This window comes from Peromyscus maniculatus, chromosome 7, assembly GCF_049852395.1.
Source record: "Peromyscus maniculatus bairdii isolate BWxNUB_F1_BW_parent chromosome 7, HU_Pman_BW_mat_3.1, whole genome shotgun sequence".
NCBI classification, from domain to species: Eukaryota; Metazoa; Chordata; class Mammalia; order Rodentia; family Cricetidae; genus Peromyscus; species Peromyscus maniculatus.
Genome location: NC_134858.1, coordinates 50,886,822 through 50,908,080, shown reverse-complemented (window position 1 = coordinate 50,908,080; position 21,259 = coordinate 50,886,822). Strand labels below are relative to the sequence as shown.

General features: G+C 43.4%; 1 protein-coding gene across 1 annotated transcript; it reads left to right on the top strand.

Moving 5' to 3' along the window:
* Positions 1-242: 242 nt before the first annotated feature.
* On the top strand, positions 243-20,407 carry Rab39a (RAB39A, member RAS oncogene family). Its single transcript, XM_006972315.4, has 2 exons — positions 243-903; positions 19,596-20,407. Exons 1-2 carry the CDS (start codon positions 677-679, stop codon positions 20,020-20,022), a joined length of 654 nt encoding a protein of 217 aa, XP_006972377.1. The 5' UTR covers positions 243-676; the 3' UTR covers positions 20,023-20,407.
* Positions 20,408-21,259: the final 852 nt, after the last annotated feature.

The window sequence follows — 21,259 nt, the reverse complement described above, 5'->3', positions numbered from 1 at the left end:
CCAACTGGACTCTTCTGAAAACTCGGACACCACGAATCCACACATAGAATCACACTAGTGGTAGGGCGACTTCCCAGATCAAGAGTCCTGATGTAAGGAGTCCTGATGTAAGGAGACACATTGAGCGAGAAAATGACTCTCACTTCCCATTGGCTGAACTTTCAGTTTGGCCCTCTAATACAGTTTCATTGGTTGCTATTGCTGTCACGTCTTTTCGCCACACCCACTTCCTGGTCCGCTTCTAGCAAGGGCAGGACCAGAGTGCGGTACGGTAGTCTGGGGCTCTTCCATTTCCCCATACACTAGGCGGAGGCTCTTGCCCCGCCCCTGTATGCTCGAGGGCCCGCCCCCAGACCATCAGTTCCCACCCCTTATGGTTGGAGCCCCGCCCACAGCCCGAGATACCGCCTCGGAAAGTTAGATCCCCGCCCCCAGCTCATGATCGCACCCCTACCTGCGGTGCCGCCCTAATTTGTGGTCCCGCCCCTATGCTCAAGCCCCGCCTCGGGCAAGACAGGTCCCCGCCCCTTGCCCGCGGACCCGCCCCTCCCTCCCCAGAAGGCGGCGGCCGTAGCCGCAGGAAGATGCTGGAAGCGGCGGGGCGCGCGCCGCAGAGGTGCTGAAGGGACAGTTCCCGCGGCAGAACTTGCCCCTGAGCGCGTGGGGCACAAAAGCGATGGAGACTATCTGGATCTACCAGTTCCGCCTCATCGTGATCGGGGACTCCACGGTGGGCAAGTCGTGCCTCCTGCACCGCTTCACCCAGGGCCGCTTCCCAGGGCTGCACTCCCCCGCCTGCGACCCCACGGTTGGCGTCGACTTCTTCTCGCGCCTGCTGGAGATTGAGCCGGGCAAGAGGATCAAGCTGCAGCTCTGGGACACGGCGGGGCAGGAGCGCTTCAGGTAGGGAGGCACCCGCTACGAGCTCTCGAAAGTGCTCGCTCTCGGTGCTCGCTTCCCCTTCGCCCCTCCCCTTCCAGGGGCTACTTCCTCCTCCGCAGTTTCTCCTTTCTTTAGCGCGGATTCCTGCGCCCCCTTTCTGTCTCCTTTCCCGTCCGAACCAGGGTCGCCCAGTCTTCCCTAGCTCTATCTGCTCTTCTGGGCATGTGGGTCCCTTTAGCTCCCCCGCTGCCTTCACCCCAATCTCGACTTCGCACACACACTTGACTCAACGACCTTCCTCCTAGCGTCCCGTCTTCAGCCTTGACCAAGCCTCTTTCGGGCCGGGAGAAATGCCAAGTGGGGTTCCCTGGTCTGTGATAAATCTTTAGTTCTCAGCAAGCGTAACTCCAGCTGGGGTTATGGCCTGGGCTCCCTCGGAACGGTTCACAGCGAGATGCATGCGGTTGGTTGGAACATCTGACAGCACCAAGTGCGGTCATCAGAAAATACTGGGCCATGACCCTGGGGAGTAGGTCCTGGAAAACCACTCAAGGCAACATCGGAGTCACAGACACAACTGAGGGTGTGTGTGTTTGTGTTTAAAGGGTGGAGTTGCCTTTAAAAGTTTGTCTTCTTTGGTGCTTTGACGTGAGAAAGCTAATATTGAGGTTTGTCTGCAACTTTCCCTTTATTTCATTGATCCGTACTTAACGTTCCGGCGTGATAACAAGAGAAAATACTTTTCTAAATTGTACAAAGACGACTAACGTTACGGAAATAAAAAAAAAAAAGTAAATGAAACTGAAATCCTTGGATATTTGAGACCAAATCACATTTAAAGCGTATTTCCAGTTTCTGGGTTCGAAGAGTACTTTATTTTAGAGGATGGTAAGAAACTGGTAATGTACTGTTTTGTTTCTTAAAAATCACATGATCAATTGGAACTCTTGCGGGCTAGCATTTTTACGTCTCTCAGCAAGTACTCTGCTTGTGAAATAAAGAACTCCATTAAGGAACTTCCCAAACATGGCTTCCCCTCACTCCCAACCAGCATCCGTTCCGAATGAGTGGAGCCGACATCTGTAGAGTGTTCAACATTGAAATTTTTGGCTTCCATTCCTGGGCCTGACACTGATTTGTGGAGATAGTAAGGGAACTAGCTGCCTTGCTTGCTTGTAGAGTAGTTTTCCTACTTTTGTGTGTGAAGTACAGAAATGGTAAGGTCAGCTTTCAGAGGCGTTAAGGAGCATCGATTTTGTTTAGAATTCCATGAAGACATTTTTGTTCCCTTTTCAATCAGCCTCCTTTGATTGAAACAGTTTTTAAAACTTGTGTAAAATGAAGATATCTTCATGATTTCTAAGATTCCTTCTAGTTCAACCACTCTTGAGATCAGTTACAGATTCTTCTATTTGTGCTCTTAGTCGGGGTTAAACTTTGAAGTATTTCAAGGTCAGAAAAAAAAAACATTTACTGAGAGTGCTTGCTCTGCCCTTTAAAGGTAGTAAAATTTTCCTGTTTCTATTTACTTAAAAGTAATTCCTCGACCTAGTGACAGGAAAATAAAGGATAATTAATCTATTAGAATGTAAAGACCTTTGCTAAAGACAGTTTTGTAATGCCTTTGAGAAGAATGTAAATAGCAATTCATTTTATATATACATTATTAAAACCATCCAGTAACTGCCCCATAATAATGCAAGAACAGTTAGAGAATGTTTACAATGAGTCATACTTTGTTTTGCTTGGCTCTTTACCAATGGCATATTCATAAATACATATTTCAGTAGCTACCTACAATACTTGCCTTTCTAACATTTAGCAGAAAGCTTCACCATAAAACTGCATTCAAAACAATTACTGTTAAATCATCCCACATCTTCTAGAAAATACAGATGTTTATTTTGAATCATGGATCTCCTGGCACGTTTTATTACAATCAAGGGTACTTGGAGATATATGCCTGTCATTACAAGCACACCCTGAGGAATTTGTGGGAAATATTGTATTAGAAGGTTTATTGGTGATTAGACATAAAGTAAAAAAGGAGCTTACCTCAGAGAGCTCATGGTGTAGCTTGAAAACATCAAGAAATATATTACAGAACAATGAAATGACCAGCTGGTAATTATCATGACTAGTTTTCTGTTCAGTATTTAAATTAGCATTCTAGTGGATTTTAACTACTTGCAAAACAAAAAGGGACAAGATCAGCTGGACATGGTGACACTTGCCTATCATTCAAAGGTTGAAGCAGGAGGATCTTGTGTAGCCAGCCCAGGCTACACAACCAGACCCTCTCAAAAGGGAACAACACTGGGCATACACAAGCCTTTAATGCCAGCATTTGGGGGGTTTGGGTTTGGTTTGAGTTTTTTTCTTTTCTTTCTTTTTTTTTTTTTTTTTTTTTTGGTTTTTCGAAACAGGGTTTCTCTGTGTAGCTTTGGGTGCCTGTCCTGGATCTCGCTCTGTAGCCCAGTCTGGCCTCGAACTCACAGATATCCGCCTGGCTCTGCCTCCCAAGGGCTGGGATTGAAGGTGTGTGCCACCATACCCGGGGCCATATAGCGTTAGTAAGTTTATAGGAAGGGTTAAAAATATAAAAGGTGTTAAGCAGAGGAATATAAATTTTGACGGTTTTTCCATAAAATGCATTTATGTAATATAAAATGCTATGGTCTGTCTCCTTGTGCTGAAACCACCAGTTACCACCAGCTCTACCAGTGTAACTGGTAAGAAGTGTCAGGATTTCTAAAAGGAGAGCTCTATAGAGTAAAGTCGTTGGGTCTTTGGATACATCATCCTTGAGAGGGATCAAGTAATTTCTCAGGGAGGGTCTGCAAGATGGCTCTGTAGGTAAAGGTACTTGCTGTCAAACCTGGTAAACTAAGTGATTCCTGGGATCCACATGGTATAAAGAAAGCATTGACTCTTACAAATTGTCCTCTGACTTCTATGTGTATACTGTGGTGCCCCCCCATAAATAAATTCATGAAATAAAAATTTAAAGGAAAAATTTAAGGTAGAGCATTTTAAAAAATAATTTCTCATGGAACCCCAATTAATTTTGTGAAAGTAAGTTCTTACAAAAGAATGGCCCCTCCCAGCTTTCTGGCACCTTGTCTGGCTGTATGATGTCTTCCTCTCCAACATGCTGCCACCAGGATGTCACCTACCAGCCAAAGGGGCCCTCACCAAACCTAGTGTCAAGCTATTAGGACTTTCAGCCTCCAAAACTGAACTACATGAACTATTTTCCTTTCTACTGTATCCAGCCTCGGGTATTTTGTCAGAGTAGCAGAAAGTGGTCTAAAATATAAAGTGGAAAAAGCATGGTAGCAATAATGAATACACACATACCATAAGACTTCCAGATTTCAAACCACATTTGGCCATTTTTTCCATATTGTCTGACCTTTGGGTAGTACAATTATAGCCACTAATTATAATGCTCAGAGAATAGTGTCTGCCTCCGTGCTCTCAAGATGTGCTCTGTAGAACACTCATCTCCTGTGATTCTTTTCAAAGGATGACTTGCATAATTACATGTGTTTAGAAATCTCTACCCATATAACATCCCCTTAAAACACCTTATCAAAGCCTCTAAGAAGCAAGGTGCGATGGTATATGCCTGTGATCTAAACACCTGGGAAGCAGAGGCAGGATTGTAAGTTTGAAGCCAGTATAGGCTACATAGCAAGACTTTTTCTCAAACTACCAAGGACTAAAGCTGTAGCTCAGTGGCAGAGTACTTGTTTACCATTCCCAAGACCCTGGGTTCGATCCCAGCACTGGAGGAAGAAAGCTGCAAAGGAATATTGCAGCAAAGAAATGTGTGTTTAACTTTGATTAAATTAACAGATTTACTTGGGCTATTTCCAAAATAACCAATTAGGGATAACTGGTGCGCAAGGAGTATGTATGCTTGGGGAAAGGCTCCTTTGATAAGTTGCTTTCATCTTTTTCAGATTTGAAGCAATAGCAGACCTACATGAATGAGTTAGCTGGCTAATTAACTTAGCAAAAGGCTTTAGGCTGTAAGGCTGTTAGTTAACTCCTGGGCTCCTCCTGTCTGCCTCAGTGTTGAGGCTACAGTGCACGCTGCCAAGCCTGGCTTTTCTACACAGGTGCTGGGACCCAAATAGGTCCCCATACTTACAAAGCAAGCGCTTTACCCACTGAGCCATTTCCCCATCCTCTTTTTCTGATTCATTAGCCCCTCCCAATGTATCCCTCTTTACAGGGTTTAGTGTGATATAGAGTCATGTAGATACTGCCGAAGTACAGCTTCAAATATAGATGCTGCCTCAGATGTACAAAGTGTAGTAAGTGACCCAAACTGAAACCAAGAAATGAGACCAAGAGAGAATGCTGCAAAGGGGAGTTAGGTGGTTCCTAAAAACTTCCCTAGCTGGGCTGGACAGTGGTGGCCTCTTGGGAGGCAGAGGCAGGTGGATTTCTATCTCTGTGAGTTGGAGGCCAGCCTGGTCTACAAAAAAAAAGTTCTAGAACAGCTAGGACTGTTACACAGAGAAATCCTGTCTCAAGAAAAAAAAAATTAAAAACAAAACAAAAAACAAACAAACAGAACTTCCCTAGCTGTTAAAAAAAAAGGCATTATGAAGAAAGATTATAGATTCTCAAATTATAGGTATTGCCTGCTACTTTTCCTTGAAATAGTTTTCAATGTGCTATTAATAGGTGTCACCAGAGAAAAGACTTTCTTATTTTTTATTAAACTAAATTTACACAATTTTTGTTGAGAAATGGTCTCATGAAATCCAGCTCAAACTCACTTTGTAGTTATTCCTTTAAAACTGAACTCCTGATCCTCCGGTCTCCACTTCCCAATGGAAAAATGCCATTTTCTAAGTAATGTAATTAATGTATAGAGAATCTTTGACTTGCCCAAGATCTTATAGCCCATAGCTGATTTTCGTAAGAACTCAGTTTTCGCCGGGCAATGGTGGCACACACCTTTAATCCTAGCCCTTGGGAGGCAGAGGCAAGTTGATCTCAGGCAGCGATGGCACACACCTTTAATCTCAGCACTCAGGAGTCAGAAGCAGGTGGATCTGTGTGAGTCAAGGCCAGCCTGGTCTACAGAGCAAGTTGCAGGACAGAAACTCTGTCTAGAAAAACAAAACAAAAATAAATAAATAAATAAACCCTCAGTTCTCTTCTCTTGATTTTATTTATTTTTATTTTATGTGTATGTATGCCCTGTGTACCACATGTATGTAGTGCCCGTGGAGTCTAGAAGAGGGCATCAGATGCCCTGGGACTGGAATTACAGATGGTTATGAGTCAACATGTCGGTGCTTGGAATTGAACATGGGTCCTCTGGAAGAGCAGCCAGTGTTCTTTACCTCTGAGCCATCTCCCCAGCCCCCCAGGTCTCTTAACATCATATCTAGTGCTCTTTCTATGTCCAGCTTGTTATGGTGGAAGCAAACTGTAATGGCACACACAGTTTCTATCCTGGAAAGTGTTTGTTTCCAAACAACACAACACCCACCCCAGTGGACCCAGATTAATAGCCATCCAAACCATTGTTTTACTTACTGCTATATTCAGGAAAGAAAGGGGAAAACTGCTTTACATAGTGGTTGCAATATCAAAATGAAAACATATATTTGTGGCATCAGTGAATGACAGCCTTCCCCTCTGTGCAGCCCTTGCTGACTGCACTATTACACTTTAATAATAATAATAATAATGATATACAAAGTGAGAGTCAGTTCTCTCCTTCCACCATATGGGTCCCAAGGATTGAACTCAAGTCATCAGGGTTTGATGGAAGACCCTATTCCTGCTGAGCCATCTTACTGGCCACCCTGATTCTGAAGCGTTCTGTCTGTTTAGATAAGGGGAGGTCTTGAGAACACATCTGGGTATGGCTCTTAAAGTTTCATAAGTACTATGAAATACCTTTTCAGTCCTTACATACTACCTTCTCCCCAACCCCCAATCCGAGAAGGAATGATGATTTACTTGTGGAAAGTCCCATTCGTTCAATTGACTTGGAAATAAAAACAGTAGTTTTAGCGCCGGGCGGTGGTGGCGCACGCCTTTAATCCCAGCACTCGGGAGGCAGAGCCAGGAGGATCTCTGTGAGTTCGAGGCCAGCCTGGGCTACCAAGTGAGTCCCAGGAAAGGCGCAAAGCTACACAGAGAAACCCTGTCTCGAAAAAACCGAAAAAAAAAAAAAAAACAGTAGTTTTAAAAGTAGGCTGAAATGATGAAAGGATAATCGATGAGTGTCATACATTTCAGAACATGAAATCATAGGACACAAAGCAGTACAGAAAAATGTAGCAGGCTTTCTCAGATCACCAGCCCCAAAATCATGACATGGAGACTTATTATTAATTGTGAATGCTCGGCCTTATCTATGCTTGTCCACTAGCTCTTATATATATATATATATATATATATATATATATATATATATATACTTTTTTTTGGTTTTTCGAGACAAGGTTTCTCTGTGTAGCTTTGCGCCTTTTCCTGGAACTCACTTGGTAGCCCAGGCTGGCCTCGAACTCACAGAGATCCGCCTGGCTCTGCCTCCCGAGTGCTGGGATTAAAGGCGTGCGCCACCACCGCCCGGCAAGCTCTTATATCTTAATTTAAACTGTTTCTCATCATCTACGCTTTTGCCTCGGGGCTTTTTACCTTTCTTTCCTTATGTACGTCCTGCTTTTCCCACTTCTTCCATGGCTGGCCAGCTGGCCCTGGGCGTCTTCCTCTCTTTCTCCCTGTTCTCTCTCTCTTTTCTTCTTTCCAGCCTAGATTCCTCCTCCTCTTTATTCTCTCTGCCCACCAGCCCCACCTGTCCTTCTACTGCCTGGCTATTGGCCATTCAGCTTTTTATTAGACCAATCAGGTGCCTTAGGCAGGCAAGGTAAAACAGCAATACATTTTTACATAATTAAATAAATGCAGCAAAAACAAATATAGCACATCTTTACATAGTTAAAGTAATATTCCACAACATAAACAAATGTAACACATCTTTACATAGTTAAAGTAATATTCCACAACAGAAAAAGCCACATGGAAGTAGATTGTAGATGCAGAAATGATAGGAGAATTCTAAGCCAAGAACATTTATTCTTTGCTTATATTGGGTAGTATTTAATTATCTCTGATTAATCCCTTTTATTATGTGAAAAGTAAAGTAATGTTGAGAGGCTGAACATTACTCTTCTGCAAAAAAAAAAAAAATACCAGAAAGCACTGGAATAGGGGCTGGGTAGATGGCTCAGTGGCTCAGTGGATAAAGAGCTTTACTGTTCAAGCACAAGGGCCTGAGTTCAGATCCCTAGCACCCATGTAAAATGGCATGTATTTGTTTGTTTGTGGAGGTTCTTAGTACATAGCCAAGGCTAGCTTTGAACTCATGATCCTCCTGCCTCAGCCTCTCAATCTTGGGATTATAGCCATACACCAAATGACTAGCTCTGTGGACCTTATTTTTTAAAAAATATTTATTTATTTATTTATTTATTTATTTATTTATTTATTTATTTATTTATTTATTTATTATATAGGGTAATATCTGCATGTATCCTTGCAGGCCAGAAGAGGGCACCAGATCTCATTACAGATGGTTGTGAGCCACCATGTGGTTGCTGGGAATTGAACTCAGGACCTCTGGAAGAACAGCCAGTGTTCTTGACCACTGAGCCATCTGTCCAGCCCTATGGACCTTATTTTATAATGGAGGCAGGGAGTTGAGATATAATCAAATAAGATGAGAAATGATATAGAATGCCAGAATGTATTAACTGCTATGGAGAAAAAGAACAAAAATAGCAAACAGAGTATCGGGGATGGCAAGAAGCACTGTCACCATGGGGGATGTGTCATGAAAGGGAGATAAAAGATGTCCACTAGGGAGCTGACTGACATGTTCAAAGGGAAAATGGGCTCCATTAGTTCCTTGTTATTTCTTGGAGCCTCTGTAACCACAGCCTGATTTTTTTTTTTTAATGGGAGGAAGCTGGAATTATTAATGTTTGGGTGAAGAAAGACTATGCTAAGTTCACAGTGTCAGAATCCTCGGCAAGGGCAGGGACTGAGTCCTGATAAAATGAAAGGGGAGACTTTCTGTGAGTTCCGAACATCATCCTGAGGGCCAGTATCACCAGACAAAAGAAGCAGGAGAGTGAAGCAGCAACACAAGGCCTATTCCCACAAGGGCAGTCAGAACCTACAGCCCTGGCTGGAAGAGAGACTAATGCATTTGTGGGCTACTAGCTGCCAACAGTCTTCAACATCAAAGCCCTGCTGTCTTCTGAATACCTATTTTACAGTTGGCACAGACGCAAGAAGAGCATTTCCAGGGGGAGCATGTGGCTCTTTTAACCAAAGCCAGCAGGTGCCCAGGATTTTAAGGGGTCTGATGCCCATCTAGCAAAGTTCAAGATGACATGCAAACACTATATATCTTACCACTTACACTGAAATATTTAGATAATGTCACTGCTATAATTCCTGAGCACTCCAGGGCCTATGGAGTGTTATCCTCCAAATAGCAACATTATCTTGCTTTTAGTGCTTGCCAGAAAACTAGGTAGCTGCCTGAGATATCATTTATCATTTCTTTAGAACCTCAATAATTGTTCTTTGTGCCAAAAGACTCCAAGTTCCCCCACAGCAGTTTGCTCCCAGTCCTCACATTAATCATACATTAAGCAAGTCTTTGTAAATGCAAGTGGCCTCCAAGGCTGCTAGCAATCACTTGTGTATATATTCTCTCTGGGGGAATAAAGAAGAAGAAAATTCAAACTTTTAGCCATGCTGGACATGGTGGCGTACACCTAGAATCCCAGTACCCAGAAGGCTAAGGCTAACTATGAGTTTGAGGATAGACTGGGCTATTTGGAAAAAGAGTTGTCGGAGAACAGAGAAGGCACGATTCCACTATTAGAAGCATTTAACTTGTCAAACCTAAAGAAGCAGGGAATAGAATGATGGTTCTATAGAATAGATGTCTAGATACCTGAAGATCTAAGCAGTATTGTCCTTAAACTTAACGGTACTGTACTATGCACTTAAAAATTAAAGAGGTTTGACGACTCAAGTCTGAGATGTCCCCCAAAGCTCATATAGTTGCCAGCTGATGAGTTTGGGAGAAGTGACTGAATCCTGACCTAACTGATAGATTAATCCCCAATGGTGTCACAATATGATAGCAATGGGAAGATCTGGAGAAGGGTTGGGAAACATCACTGGAAGATATGCCTTGTCCCTGGAATGTGAATGTTCTTCCTCTCTGTCTGTGTCCCTCTACCTATCACTTTCGTCTCCCTCTCTAGCCCTACATCCCTCTCCCTCTCTTCACCTTCTCCATCCCTACCACCCTGAGGTGAGCAGTTCTGCTCACACACCCTGACTGCCATGATGCTTTTTCTTATCACGGGGGACTTTGGGCAGAAACCTCTGAAACTGTGAGCGAAAATAAATCTTCTTTTCCCCTTAAGTTGCTTTTCTCAGGTGTTTGTCATAGTGACAAATAGTTTGACTGACTAGCATAGAGGAAGATCTCCCGCTAGTCTTCATTTCTCTATAATTTATTAGATTTGTTTTTTGTAATACAAACAAAATTGTACATGTTTATAGGGTGCCATGACATTTTGATATACATATTTGTTGTCTAATGTTTAAATATGATTACATTAATTTACCTCAGACAATATTTTATGGTGAAAACACACAAACTCTTTTCTGTAGGCTTTTAAAAAAATTATACAGTACATTATCATTATCAGTGGCCATATATATATTTTTTAATTGAACCTTCACTTTACTGTTTTGTTTTGTTTGTTTTGGTTTTTTCAAGACAGGGTTTATCTGTTTAGCCCTTGCTGTCCTGGAACTCACTTTGTAGACCAGACTGGCCTCGAACTCAGAGATCCACCTGCCTCTGCTTCCTAAGTGCTGGGATTAAAGACGTTTGTCACCACCGCCCGGCCCAAACCTTCACTTTATAAAACCATGTTGGAAGTTATGACCTTGTGACCTTGATTTCTAACATTTTTCTGAGAAAAAGTCTGTGCAAATTTCCTGGATCAGATATATCCTGGACACCCTGGATAAAAGTATCTTAAGGATCTTCATAAAAAGTTAAATTTGCTCAGAGCTCTTTTGAGGCTGCCTTGATAGGCTAGGATAAGAGAGTTCCTAAGCTGGAGAACCGAGTTTAGAAGAAGCAGTAGATCCAGCCCATGAACTTTGAGCAGCAAGAGCCACAGGAAGCCTACAGTCCTCTCATGATGGTGCTGCCCCTTTCCTACCTGTTCAGCCACTGCCATAGACACTCTAAGGAGCCAGTTGGCAGCCTGGACTAATTCAGTAGGAGCATTACAGTGTTCTCTAGTGAAAGCATTCCCCCTCTGACTGCAAAAGCTTGTTTATCAGCAAAATTTAAAGGGATTAAAAGCATCAAAAATATTTAGTGACTCAGGAGCCCAACATGGTGACTCATAATCCCAGTTCTTGGGAGGACATGTCAGAAGATTTGCCTGGAGTTCAAGGCCTAGTGGGCTACAGTGTGAGTCACTAGCAGAAAACGGAAAGGAAATTTGAAAATAAAATAAGATTTAGTGACTCATTAAATGCAATTGAGAAAGGCTTCATCCCCAACCTTCATCCATTGCTTCCCACAGAACAACTGTGACTCACGGAGGAAACACCCACCCTCTACTACTCATTCGTTTAGGATGTATGCATTCTGAAGAACCATGTCAAAACCTTGCAAGGTGACATCTCCTGGATGTGGCACATCTAAATCCTCACGGGCCATTCCACAGTTGTACAGGACCAGCTGCCTCTCGATGATAGTGGCAAGCTCTTAGAATCCCGTGGTTGACATTAGCCCGGTTCCCATCTTTACCATGATTAACAGAATACTTTAAGTGGTGCCCTATATACAATTCCACAGCAAGGGATGAGGCATTCTGTGATTTCATGGATGGTTACTAAGATGTCCTGATTCCAGAGTAAATCCTTTACAGTGAGAACATCCAACTTCTCACATCAGTAGTTGCTGGAGATGTGGGTAGCAAACAATGGCCATCCAAGCCAACCTGAGTGAAGGGAAGACCCTTGGGCCCTGGCCCAGCTCTCAAGAGCACTTTCCATTCAAACTAGAGAGGAAAGCTTTACTTACAATGACAGGACAGGCTGTTTTGTTTTGCTAATTATCAGAATTCCTGTCCTTTCGGTAGGCTCTCATGTAAGCTACAAGAGTTTGTTACTACTGTTTGTTACGTGTTCATCAGCATGCCCCTCAAACCTCTTTATAAGTAGATGGTGGGCTTTGTTTTAGCTTTCATGACAAACCTTTAGCCTGTGCTAATGAATTGTGGGTCTTGAGCCACATCTATCCTCTAGGAAAAGTAGACAGGGAGTTGTACACCGGAAGCTTTCCAACTGGGAGCATTTCCCTTTTCTAGTTAGCTTTAAGTTCTCCAAGGAGTGGAGCTGACTGGTGCTGCTGACTGGTGCTTGCTTGATCTCTCTCTCTCTCTCTCTCTCTCTCTCTCTCTCTCTCTCTCTCTCTCTCTCTCTCTCTCTTTCTCTCTCTCTCTCTCTCACTCTCACTCTTACTCTCTCACTCTCTGTGTGTGTGTTTGGGGTGGGGGTGATGGAGCTCAAGCCTGGTGCATCAAGGAATACCCCGCTCACAGTGAGTATTCAAGTCTCGCAGTCATTTGGTGTTCTGTAGAAGGGCATTTAGTCTCTTTCAAAGCCAGGTTGTGAGCCAAGAACTGTTTTTCAAAAGTGTAACAGCCTTTGATGAAGAGCATGCCTCTGTTCCAAAATGTCACTCCTATAATTGTCCGCTGGAGTCTTCCCTGGGCTTAATTGAACATTTCAGTCTTGTGTGTACACCTGAGGCTGCTACCATTAGATCTGATGGCCTAAGTGGCCAAGTTGCTTGTGTTATATCATAGAACAGTGATTCTCAACCTCCCTAATGCTATGGCCCTTTAATACAGTTCCTCATGTTGTGGTGACCCCAACCATAAAATTATTTCCATTGCTACTTTATAACTGTAATTTTGCTACTGATATGAAACATAATGTAAATATCTATGTTTTCAGATGCTCTTAGGCAACCCCTGTGAAAAGGTCATTTGACCCCCTCAAGGAGTGTCAACCCACAGTTTGAGAACCCTTAGCATAGACCAATCAAAGGTACTTTCTTTAGTCCTGTTAAAGCTGCTACTTTTTGGGTCTCACATTTATGGGTCAGAGAAGTACATTATACTTTACAAATTTCCTCTAAGATTAAGAAAAATCCATCTTTTTTCTTAACAGGGGCATAACTACAACTACAAGGTAGTGTACCTGAGTTTAATCCCAGAACCCATATAAAGGTAGAAGGAGAGAACTAAATCCATGAGTCTGTGCTCTGGCCTCACAGCATACATCATGCATAGACAATAGTAATGATGGTAATTATTAATAAATTTTAAAGATAAGGGGGTTGGGGATTTAGCTCAGTGGTAGAGCGCTTGCCTAGCAAGTGCCAGGCCCTGGGTTCAGTCCTCAGCTCTGAAAAAAAAAAAAAAAAAAAAAAGACAAAAAAATTAACGATAGGATCTCACTATGTATTTTTGGCTGGCCCTGGACTCACAGATAGCTGCCTGCCTGTGCTTGAGTGGTGTCATTAAAAGCACACACCACCATGCCCAGTTAATTAATTTTAAAAGGCATTACAATTTCCAGGCAGTGTGGCACACACCTTTAATCCCAGCACTTGGAAGGCAGAGCCAGGGAGATCTTTGTGAGTTGGAGGCCAGCCTGGTCTACAGAGCGAGTGCCAGGACAGGCTCCAAAGCTACACCGAGAAACCCTGTCTCAAAAAACCAACAAAAACAAACAAACAAAAGACACTACAACTCAACTTTCTTTGGCTTCATTGACATGTCTCCAGCTTAAAAGTCACCCTACCACCACCAAGAAACTTCACCGAGAGCGCCGACTGCTGTGTGTAAATCAGCCTTTCCAGTACAGATAGCAGATGCTCTTATGTAGCAAACACGAGGCCCAACTGCTGAGAGATGACATGTTTTGTTAGACAACATTTTTCTACTGCTTTTATCTCCATGCCCTGGCTTCATTATTCTGTCATGTCTGTTTCCCTCATCAGCTGTGTTGGTCACTCTGACCAGATCATCCATTCATTCATTCACAAAGACACTGGGTGATCATTCTGTACTACACACTTGGAGAGCACTGGGTATTGACGGTGAACAAAACAGACATGACTCTTCCTGCCTGTTAGTTAGCAAGCCTGTAGCATAGATACAGAAAGTAGGAAGGAGGGTAGAGGACCCTGTCAAAAGTGCCAGCGCTTCCTTGGCACTGTTGAGTGCCCACCTGGGATTAGGTATAATTAATTCATAGCGACTTCAATTGATGTATCCCTGAACCATCTCCTCAGCCCAAATTTGCAGGTAAAATATTTTTACATTTACTTATTTGAGGGTGTGAGACAAGTACACACCAAAGGACAGCCTGTAGGAGGAAGTTCTTCCCTTCCACTGTGTGGGTCCTGAGACTGAACTCAGGTCATCATGCATGGCAACAAGCACCCCCATGCACTGAATCGTCTCACTGGGCCCCAAATCTAGGCTGTGAGAGTTGAGGAAATGTTAAAAACAGGTGCTGTTGAACAACCCACCAGAGTGGATGCTGATATCAGCAGAGCGACAGAACTTGAGACAGAGAGAGCCAAGTGCTAAAATCTCCAGGCTGTGGAGAATGGCCCAGAGCTGACAGATGCCAGCAGATGGCTTCAGTCTCAAAGGAGCAGAGGACTTGTTTACAGTGGGATTGCAGGGGATAGTGGGGGGCGGGGGGGGGGGGGGGAGACAGGGGGGCGGGGACTGAGGTCAAGCCAGAGGAGATGCCTCTGAAAGTGGGTGAGATTGTGTCATCTTCAAACTGGGGAAGATCAGCAGGCTTCTTTTACATTCAAAAGCAGTGGGGCTGAGGACATAGCTCAGTGGCAGAGTGCACATTTATGGATTAGGCCTTGGATTTAATCCTCAACCCCAAAAGAAATAAAGACAAACAAAACCTGGATCTGCCCTTTGGGTTTTCTACTCCCCCATCCCCCAACCCTTCCATTCTGGTCAGAGGATTAATAATTCCTCCTCTAACATTCAAAATTAAGATTTTCTTTTAAAAATACACAAGTTGCTAGAAAACATGGTGTTTCCTACAATGTAAAGCATGCTTCTGTGTATATACATATATGTGTGTATATATATATTTATATATACATATATATGTGCAACCATTTTAAAATTGAATTTCCCTTTTTGGATGGTAGCTCATTTTTTAACTTGTAAACGTAAATATTCACTGAAATAACATAATTCTAAATATCTTGATGATTGAATGAGGTCATGCGGTTAATTTGTTTGTATTACATCCCAGTAATTTGAAAGATCTATTCCTGTTCTTTTTTAAACATTCCATCATTTCCCCTTCGCTTTCCCCCTCCAAGCTCCAAGCCCTCCTATGGACCCCTGACCTTACTCTCTTTCAAACCCAGGGACTTTTTTTCTTTAATTTTTGTTGCTGGGGTGTGTGTGTGTGTGTGTGTGTGTGTGTGTGTGTGTGTGTCTAAACATATAAATACAACCTGCTCAATCCGGGTAATGTTACTTGTGTGCTTGTTTTCAGGGCTGACCACTCGGAATGGTTGTTCCTAGGGAAGCCCACGTCTCCCGCTCTCAGCATCCTTAGTTGCCTGGAATTCTTTGTCTAGGGTTGAACACTAACTTCCCCATTCCCATCAGCGTGTCTATTGGTGTGGTCCTTGTTCAGGCTCTGTTATTTTTAATTACATATCCTTCTGTCTACATGTAAGTGTGTATATTTGAATGCAGTTGCCCTCCAAGGGTAGAGACATCTGATTCCCCTGGAGCTGGAGTTACAGGCAGTTGTAAGCCAACATGTGTGCTGGAAACCTAATTTGGGTCCTCAGAGAACAGCATGCACTTGTACCACTGAGCTGTCTCCCAAGTTCCCATATCCCGGTAAAATCTTGAAAAACTTGCACTAAGTAATCTTCTCAACATTGCATTTTCAACCACAAAAGGCTTGTTTTTAAAAATCATACTGGCAACCGGGTGTTGGTGGCGCACGCCTTTAATCCCAGCACTCGGGAGGCAGAGCCAGGCGGATCTCTGTGAGTTCGAGGCCAGCCTGGGCTACCAAGTGAGCTCCAGAAAAGGCGCAAAGCTACACAGAGAAACCCTGTCTCGAAAAAAAAAAAAAAATCATACTGGCAAAACCAGTGAGATGGCTCATGGTAAAGGCACTTCCTACCAAGCCTGAGGACCTGAGTTCGATCTTGTCTTAGGGTATCTGTTGATGTGAAGGGACACCACAGCCATGGCAACTCTTAGAAAGGAAAACATTCAGTTGAAGTGTCAGCTTACAGTTCAGAGGTTCCGTCCATTATCATCATGGCCAGGAGCATGGCGGTGTGCAGGCAGACATGGTGCTGGCTACATCTTGATTAGGAGGCCACAGGACATGGACTGTCTCACTGAGCATGGCTTGAGCATATATGAACCCTCAAAGCTGGCCTCCACAGCGACATACTTCCTCCAACAAGAACATATCTACAAACATACCATAACTCCAACAAAGCCACGCCTCCTAATTCCACTCCCTTTGGGGGCCATTTTCTTTCAAACCAACCAGATCTCGAAACCCACATGGTGGAAGGAGAAAACAAACCCTTGAAAGTCGTCCTCTGATCTCCACATGTGTGCCATGGTATGCATGTGCCCAAATACATATATACTTGCAGGCCAGAAGAGGGTACCAGATCTCATTACGGATGGTTGTGAGCCACCATGTGGTTGCTGGGAATTGAACTTAGGACCTCTGGAAGAACAACCAGTGCGCTTAACCGCTGAGACATCTCTCCAGCCCTACCCCCCCCCAATACATGTATAACATACACATACACACACACATAAAGTAAATAAATAAGTGTAATAAAATTACGCTGGTGGTAAAGTTATAGAGAGCAAGGCAGATTTGGTGCTGATGAAGTTTCAGCCTGACAACATAACCTTAATTACATCTATCTTACGATACTGCACATCTGCCTGAATTCATACACATCCAGAGAGATGAGTGGCAGAACGGTAACAAATTTATTATCCAACAGAATTAAAAAAGACAGTGGCAACTTAATTGAACTAGGTTATTTGTATCCTGCCAAAGATGGTGGGCAATTTTTCTTGTCATCAATGTTGTACCATACATAGTTCTCAGAAACTGTCACTTGAAGCCTAGCATGACAGTGCGTGCCTACAATCCTCGGACTCAGAAGGCAGAATTGGGAAGACAGCTGGGCCACATATCTGTTCTAGGCTGGCCTGGGCTTGGAAAACCATGTCTCAAAAATAGAAAAATGGAGGAAAGGACAGGAGAAAGGAGGGGAGTCTCTTGGGAGTATTTTATGAATTTTGAGGAAAAACTGGGAGGCAAGTGAAGAAACGGGGTTGGGGGGGAGGTAGATACTTTCTTCACAGTCAGAAAGTGAAAGTGGGTTTTTTTGGTTTTTTTGTTTTGTTTTGTTTTTTTTCCTGGCATTTTAAGTATTGAACCTGGGGCCTCATGAGTGCTAGACAAGTCCTCGGTGACTGAAAACACCTGCCCTAAAAGCAAAGGCAGACATAATGTTGGGTCAGCGAACCACTGTAGCTTTAAGAATGAGGATAATGTAGTGAGCACAAGGGTCTGGGGTGTCCCACTGTCCCTTCACAGAGGTCTCTGTACCTTGGGCAAGTAGATGAGTTTAGTGTAGAGCGTTAACAACTTGGATTCTGACACTTGGGAGGTCCTCGGCATTCAGCACTTGGGCTTGCACTTTTGATGAGTCAGTCAGTCCTGTACAACAAATGTTTTGTGATACCTAGATTGTACCAGCCAATATGATGCAAGACACATGTATAAAACATGTTTGACCTTCGAGGAACCATGGATTGAGCCAGAAACATACCTACATATCTTTTGTGAAACAGCGGGAGAGAGACCTTGGTGGGTTGGAGCCGAGGGACCCCACAGCTGGCTGAGAAAGAGACAGGCCATGCAGACACCACAGGTGGCAGTCACGGAGGGTGGGAGCCTCGGGGACAGACACACCATGCAGGTGGCACTCACGTGGAAAGTTTTAAAGTTTTATTAAGGGAAAGAGAGAGGAGGAAGAGAGAAAGTGGGCAAGGGCTGAGGAGAGGAGAAGAGGAAGAGAAGGAGGAAGAGAGGAAGTGAGGAGGTGCAGAGAGACCTGGTGGGAAGAGAGAGAAAAGAAGATAGGAAGGGGGAGGGGAAGAGAGAGGGAGTGGGGAGGGGTTTTTTTTTAAAGAGCACTTTACCTAGGATGACCTTGTCAGAACGCTGGGTGGGCCAAGGTATTGCCCACTTATTGGCTGGGTCCCCAAGGGGCGGGTCTGAATGCTAACAATATCCAGTCACATTATAAAAATGATGTGAATGTAATAGCAGTGGGCATTATTAAATAATCAATGGGATTATTTGCGAAAGGACTCGGTGATGGAGAAGGCTTCTCAGGTGATACCTTTCTTCAACTATTGGAGGAGAAACAGGAGTGTGGAAGACATAGAAAGGATAGATGACATCCAGGTAGGAAAAGAGGGAATGAACGCACAACAGATTTCTTTCCTAAGCGGTTACAACAGAGCCTCACTGAACTGCAGGCCTTGAAAGAGTCACCAAGTCTGCCTTACTGTATGACCCTTCCCTTTACACCCTCTCCATTTGTTTGTTTTGTGTTTGGAGTTGTTTCTGACTGTCTCAAGTATCCCAGGCTGGCCTCAATCTCATTATGCCAGCAAAGAAGACTTGAATGTGTGTGTGTGTGTGTGTGTGTGTGTGTGTGTGTGTGTGTGTGTGTGTGTAGTGCAGATGCCCAAGCACATGTGTGTGGTGAGTGTGGAGGCCTGAAGTCAGTCTCAGGTAGTGTTCCTCTTTTATGTCTACCTTGTTTTTTGAGACCAATCTCTCACTGGCCTGGAACTCATCAAGTGTTCTAGCTGTCTGGACAGCAGCTCCCGGGGTCTGCCTGCCTCTGCCTCCCCAGTGCTAGGATTACAGTTTTGAGCCACCACACCAGGCTTTTTCCATGAGTTCTAGGGACCAAACACAGGTCTTCATGTTTGCATGGCAAGTCCTTGTCCAAATGAGTTGGCGTCTCAGCCCAACCTTGAACATTCTCTTCCCTTCACCTCTTGTGTGAAGGGATTACAGGGCTGTGCCACCATACAGGTCGTATCTGGTACTAGCGATTGATCAGGGCTTCCTGCATGCTAGGCTCTCTACTGACTTACATCCCCAGTCTTCTATCTGTTTTTAACCCAATTTTGTAATAACTCTTCTGTCAAATACTTAAAAATAAAACCCCATAAATCACTGCAAGATGATATACTACCAAAGTCCTTATGTGTCTAAGAAATGCAGCTTCAATATTCTGTCCATATATGAAATGGGCCTATGTTTTAACCTCAGATATTACACCTAAGATTCTTCATATTGGATTTTTAAATTCTATTTAAATGACACTACGTTATCTTCAAATTTGATTTTGGTGTTTCATTCAAAGGAGAAAAGAGCATCGTCCTTACACAACCTTCTTTATTTTTCAGATCCATAACTCGATCCTATTACCGCAACTCAGTTGGTGGATTTTTAGTATTTGACATTACTAACCGACGGTCTTTTGAACATGTGAAAGACTGGCTAGAAGAAGCGAAAATGCACGTACAGCCTTTTCATATCATCTTCCTACTGGTGGGACATAAGTGTGATTTAGCTTCACAGCGCCAGGTGTCAAGGGAAGAAGCCGAGAAACTGTCAACGGACTGTGGGATGAAGTACATAGAAACCTCAGCCAAAGACGCTACAAATGTGGAGGAGTCCTTCACAATCTTGACAAGAGACATCTATGACCTTATTAAGAAGGGAGAGATTTGTATTCAGGATGGCTGGGAAGGGGTTAAAAGTGGTTTTGTTCCAAATACTGTGCATTCTTCTGAGGAAGCCGTGAAGCCCAGGAGAGAGTGCGTCTGCTGACTTCAACATGCCAAAGAACTATCGCAGACAGGCCATGACGCTTCTGGATAAGAGTCACCATGTACAGCAGAATGGCGCAAGGAGTGAACATCTACAAAACATCCAGACCCACAGACCCACGGTAGCACCGTCATTAGCTGCCGGATACAGGGCTCTGTGCTCACCAGTCACGTGCTAACAGCTAGGGGAGTTGGCTGAGCCATGAGGAAAAGAAGGCAACTTTTTTCCTGAAACCAGTGTCTACAAGATTACATCCATTCTCACTTTCTTAGCATATAGCAGACCTTAGTGTCCAGATATGTCAGTATTATTCATCTTTCTTGACAGTTGTAAATGGATTTTTTTGTATACACGTAGTCTGGCTGAAATAAATGTATCAGGATTATATTCTCCTGAGTGAATTAAATGTACAGTGCACTCGAAGGGCCAACGAGATGACTCGGTGAGTGATAAAGCTTGCCACCACATCTGTAGACTTGAGTTGGATCTCTGGAACCTCTGGGGTAGAAGGAAAGAACCCACTTCCCTTGAAGCTGTCTCCTGACTTCATTATACACGCCGTCCTGCCATACATGTGCACACAGGAATACACATGAGTGAGTGCAGGGACATACACCAAATAATGTGAAACGTGCATAAGGTACACCTTGCAGGCTGCGGCCATAGCTCGGTGGCAGAACGTTTCCTTAGCTTCTGAAAATCTAGATTCAATCCCCAGCATCAAAACTGGGGGTTGGGCAGGGAGGCAAAATACTTGTCAGCAGTCTCAGATGTGCTGACTAGGACTGAAATAAAAATTTTCTTTTCAAAGTACCAGGTTTGCACCTCTCAGAACATAATAAAATAAGTTTTATATTCCTTTTTGTTCCTGGGTTTAATCGCTTACAATTATTGTAAGAGTCACTGAAATCTTCACTTTTGATAAGGTATGCAAGTGTTCAAAGGAGATATTTTATGCAATATTCACAGTAAACACAAAGGATCACTCAGTAGCAAATACTTTGATATTATAGTACACTGTCAAAATTTAGCCAGGAAAAACAAAAACAAATTTAGCCAAGAAAAAAATAGTGATGTTTTCAAAGGAAAAAAAAATGCAGTTTACCTTGAACTATTGTCAAAATTATCAATATGCATACAAAGTATTTTTTTCAGATTTCCAAATTATCCTATTTCCAGTGAAAGAAAAGTGGACAAGATGTTCTGAACAAGAAAAATGGTGTTAGCCACTCGATTT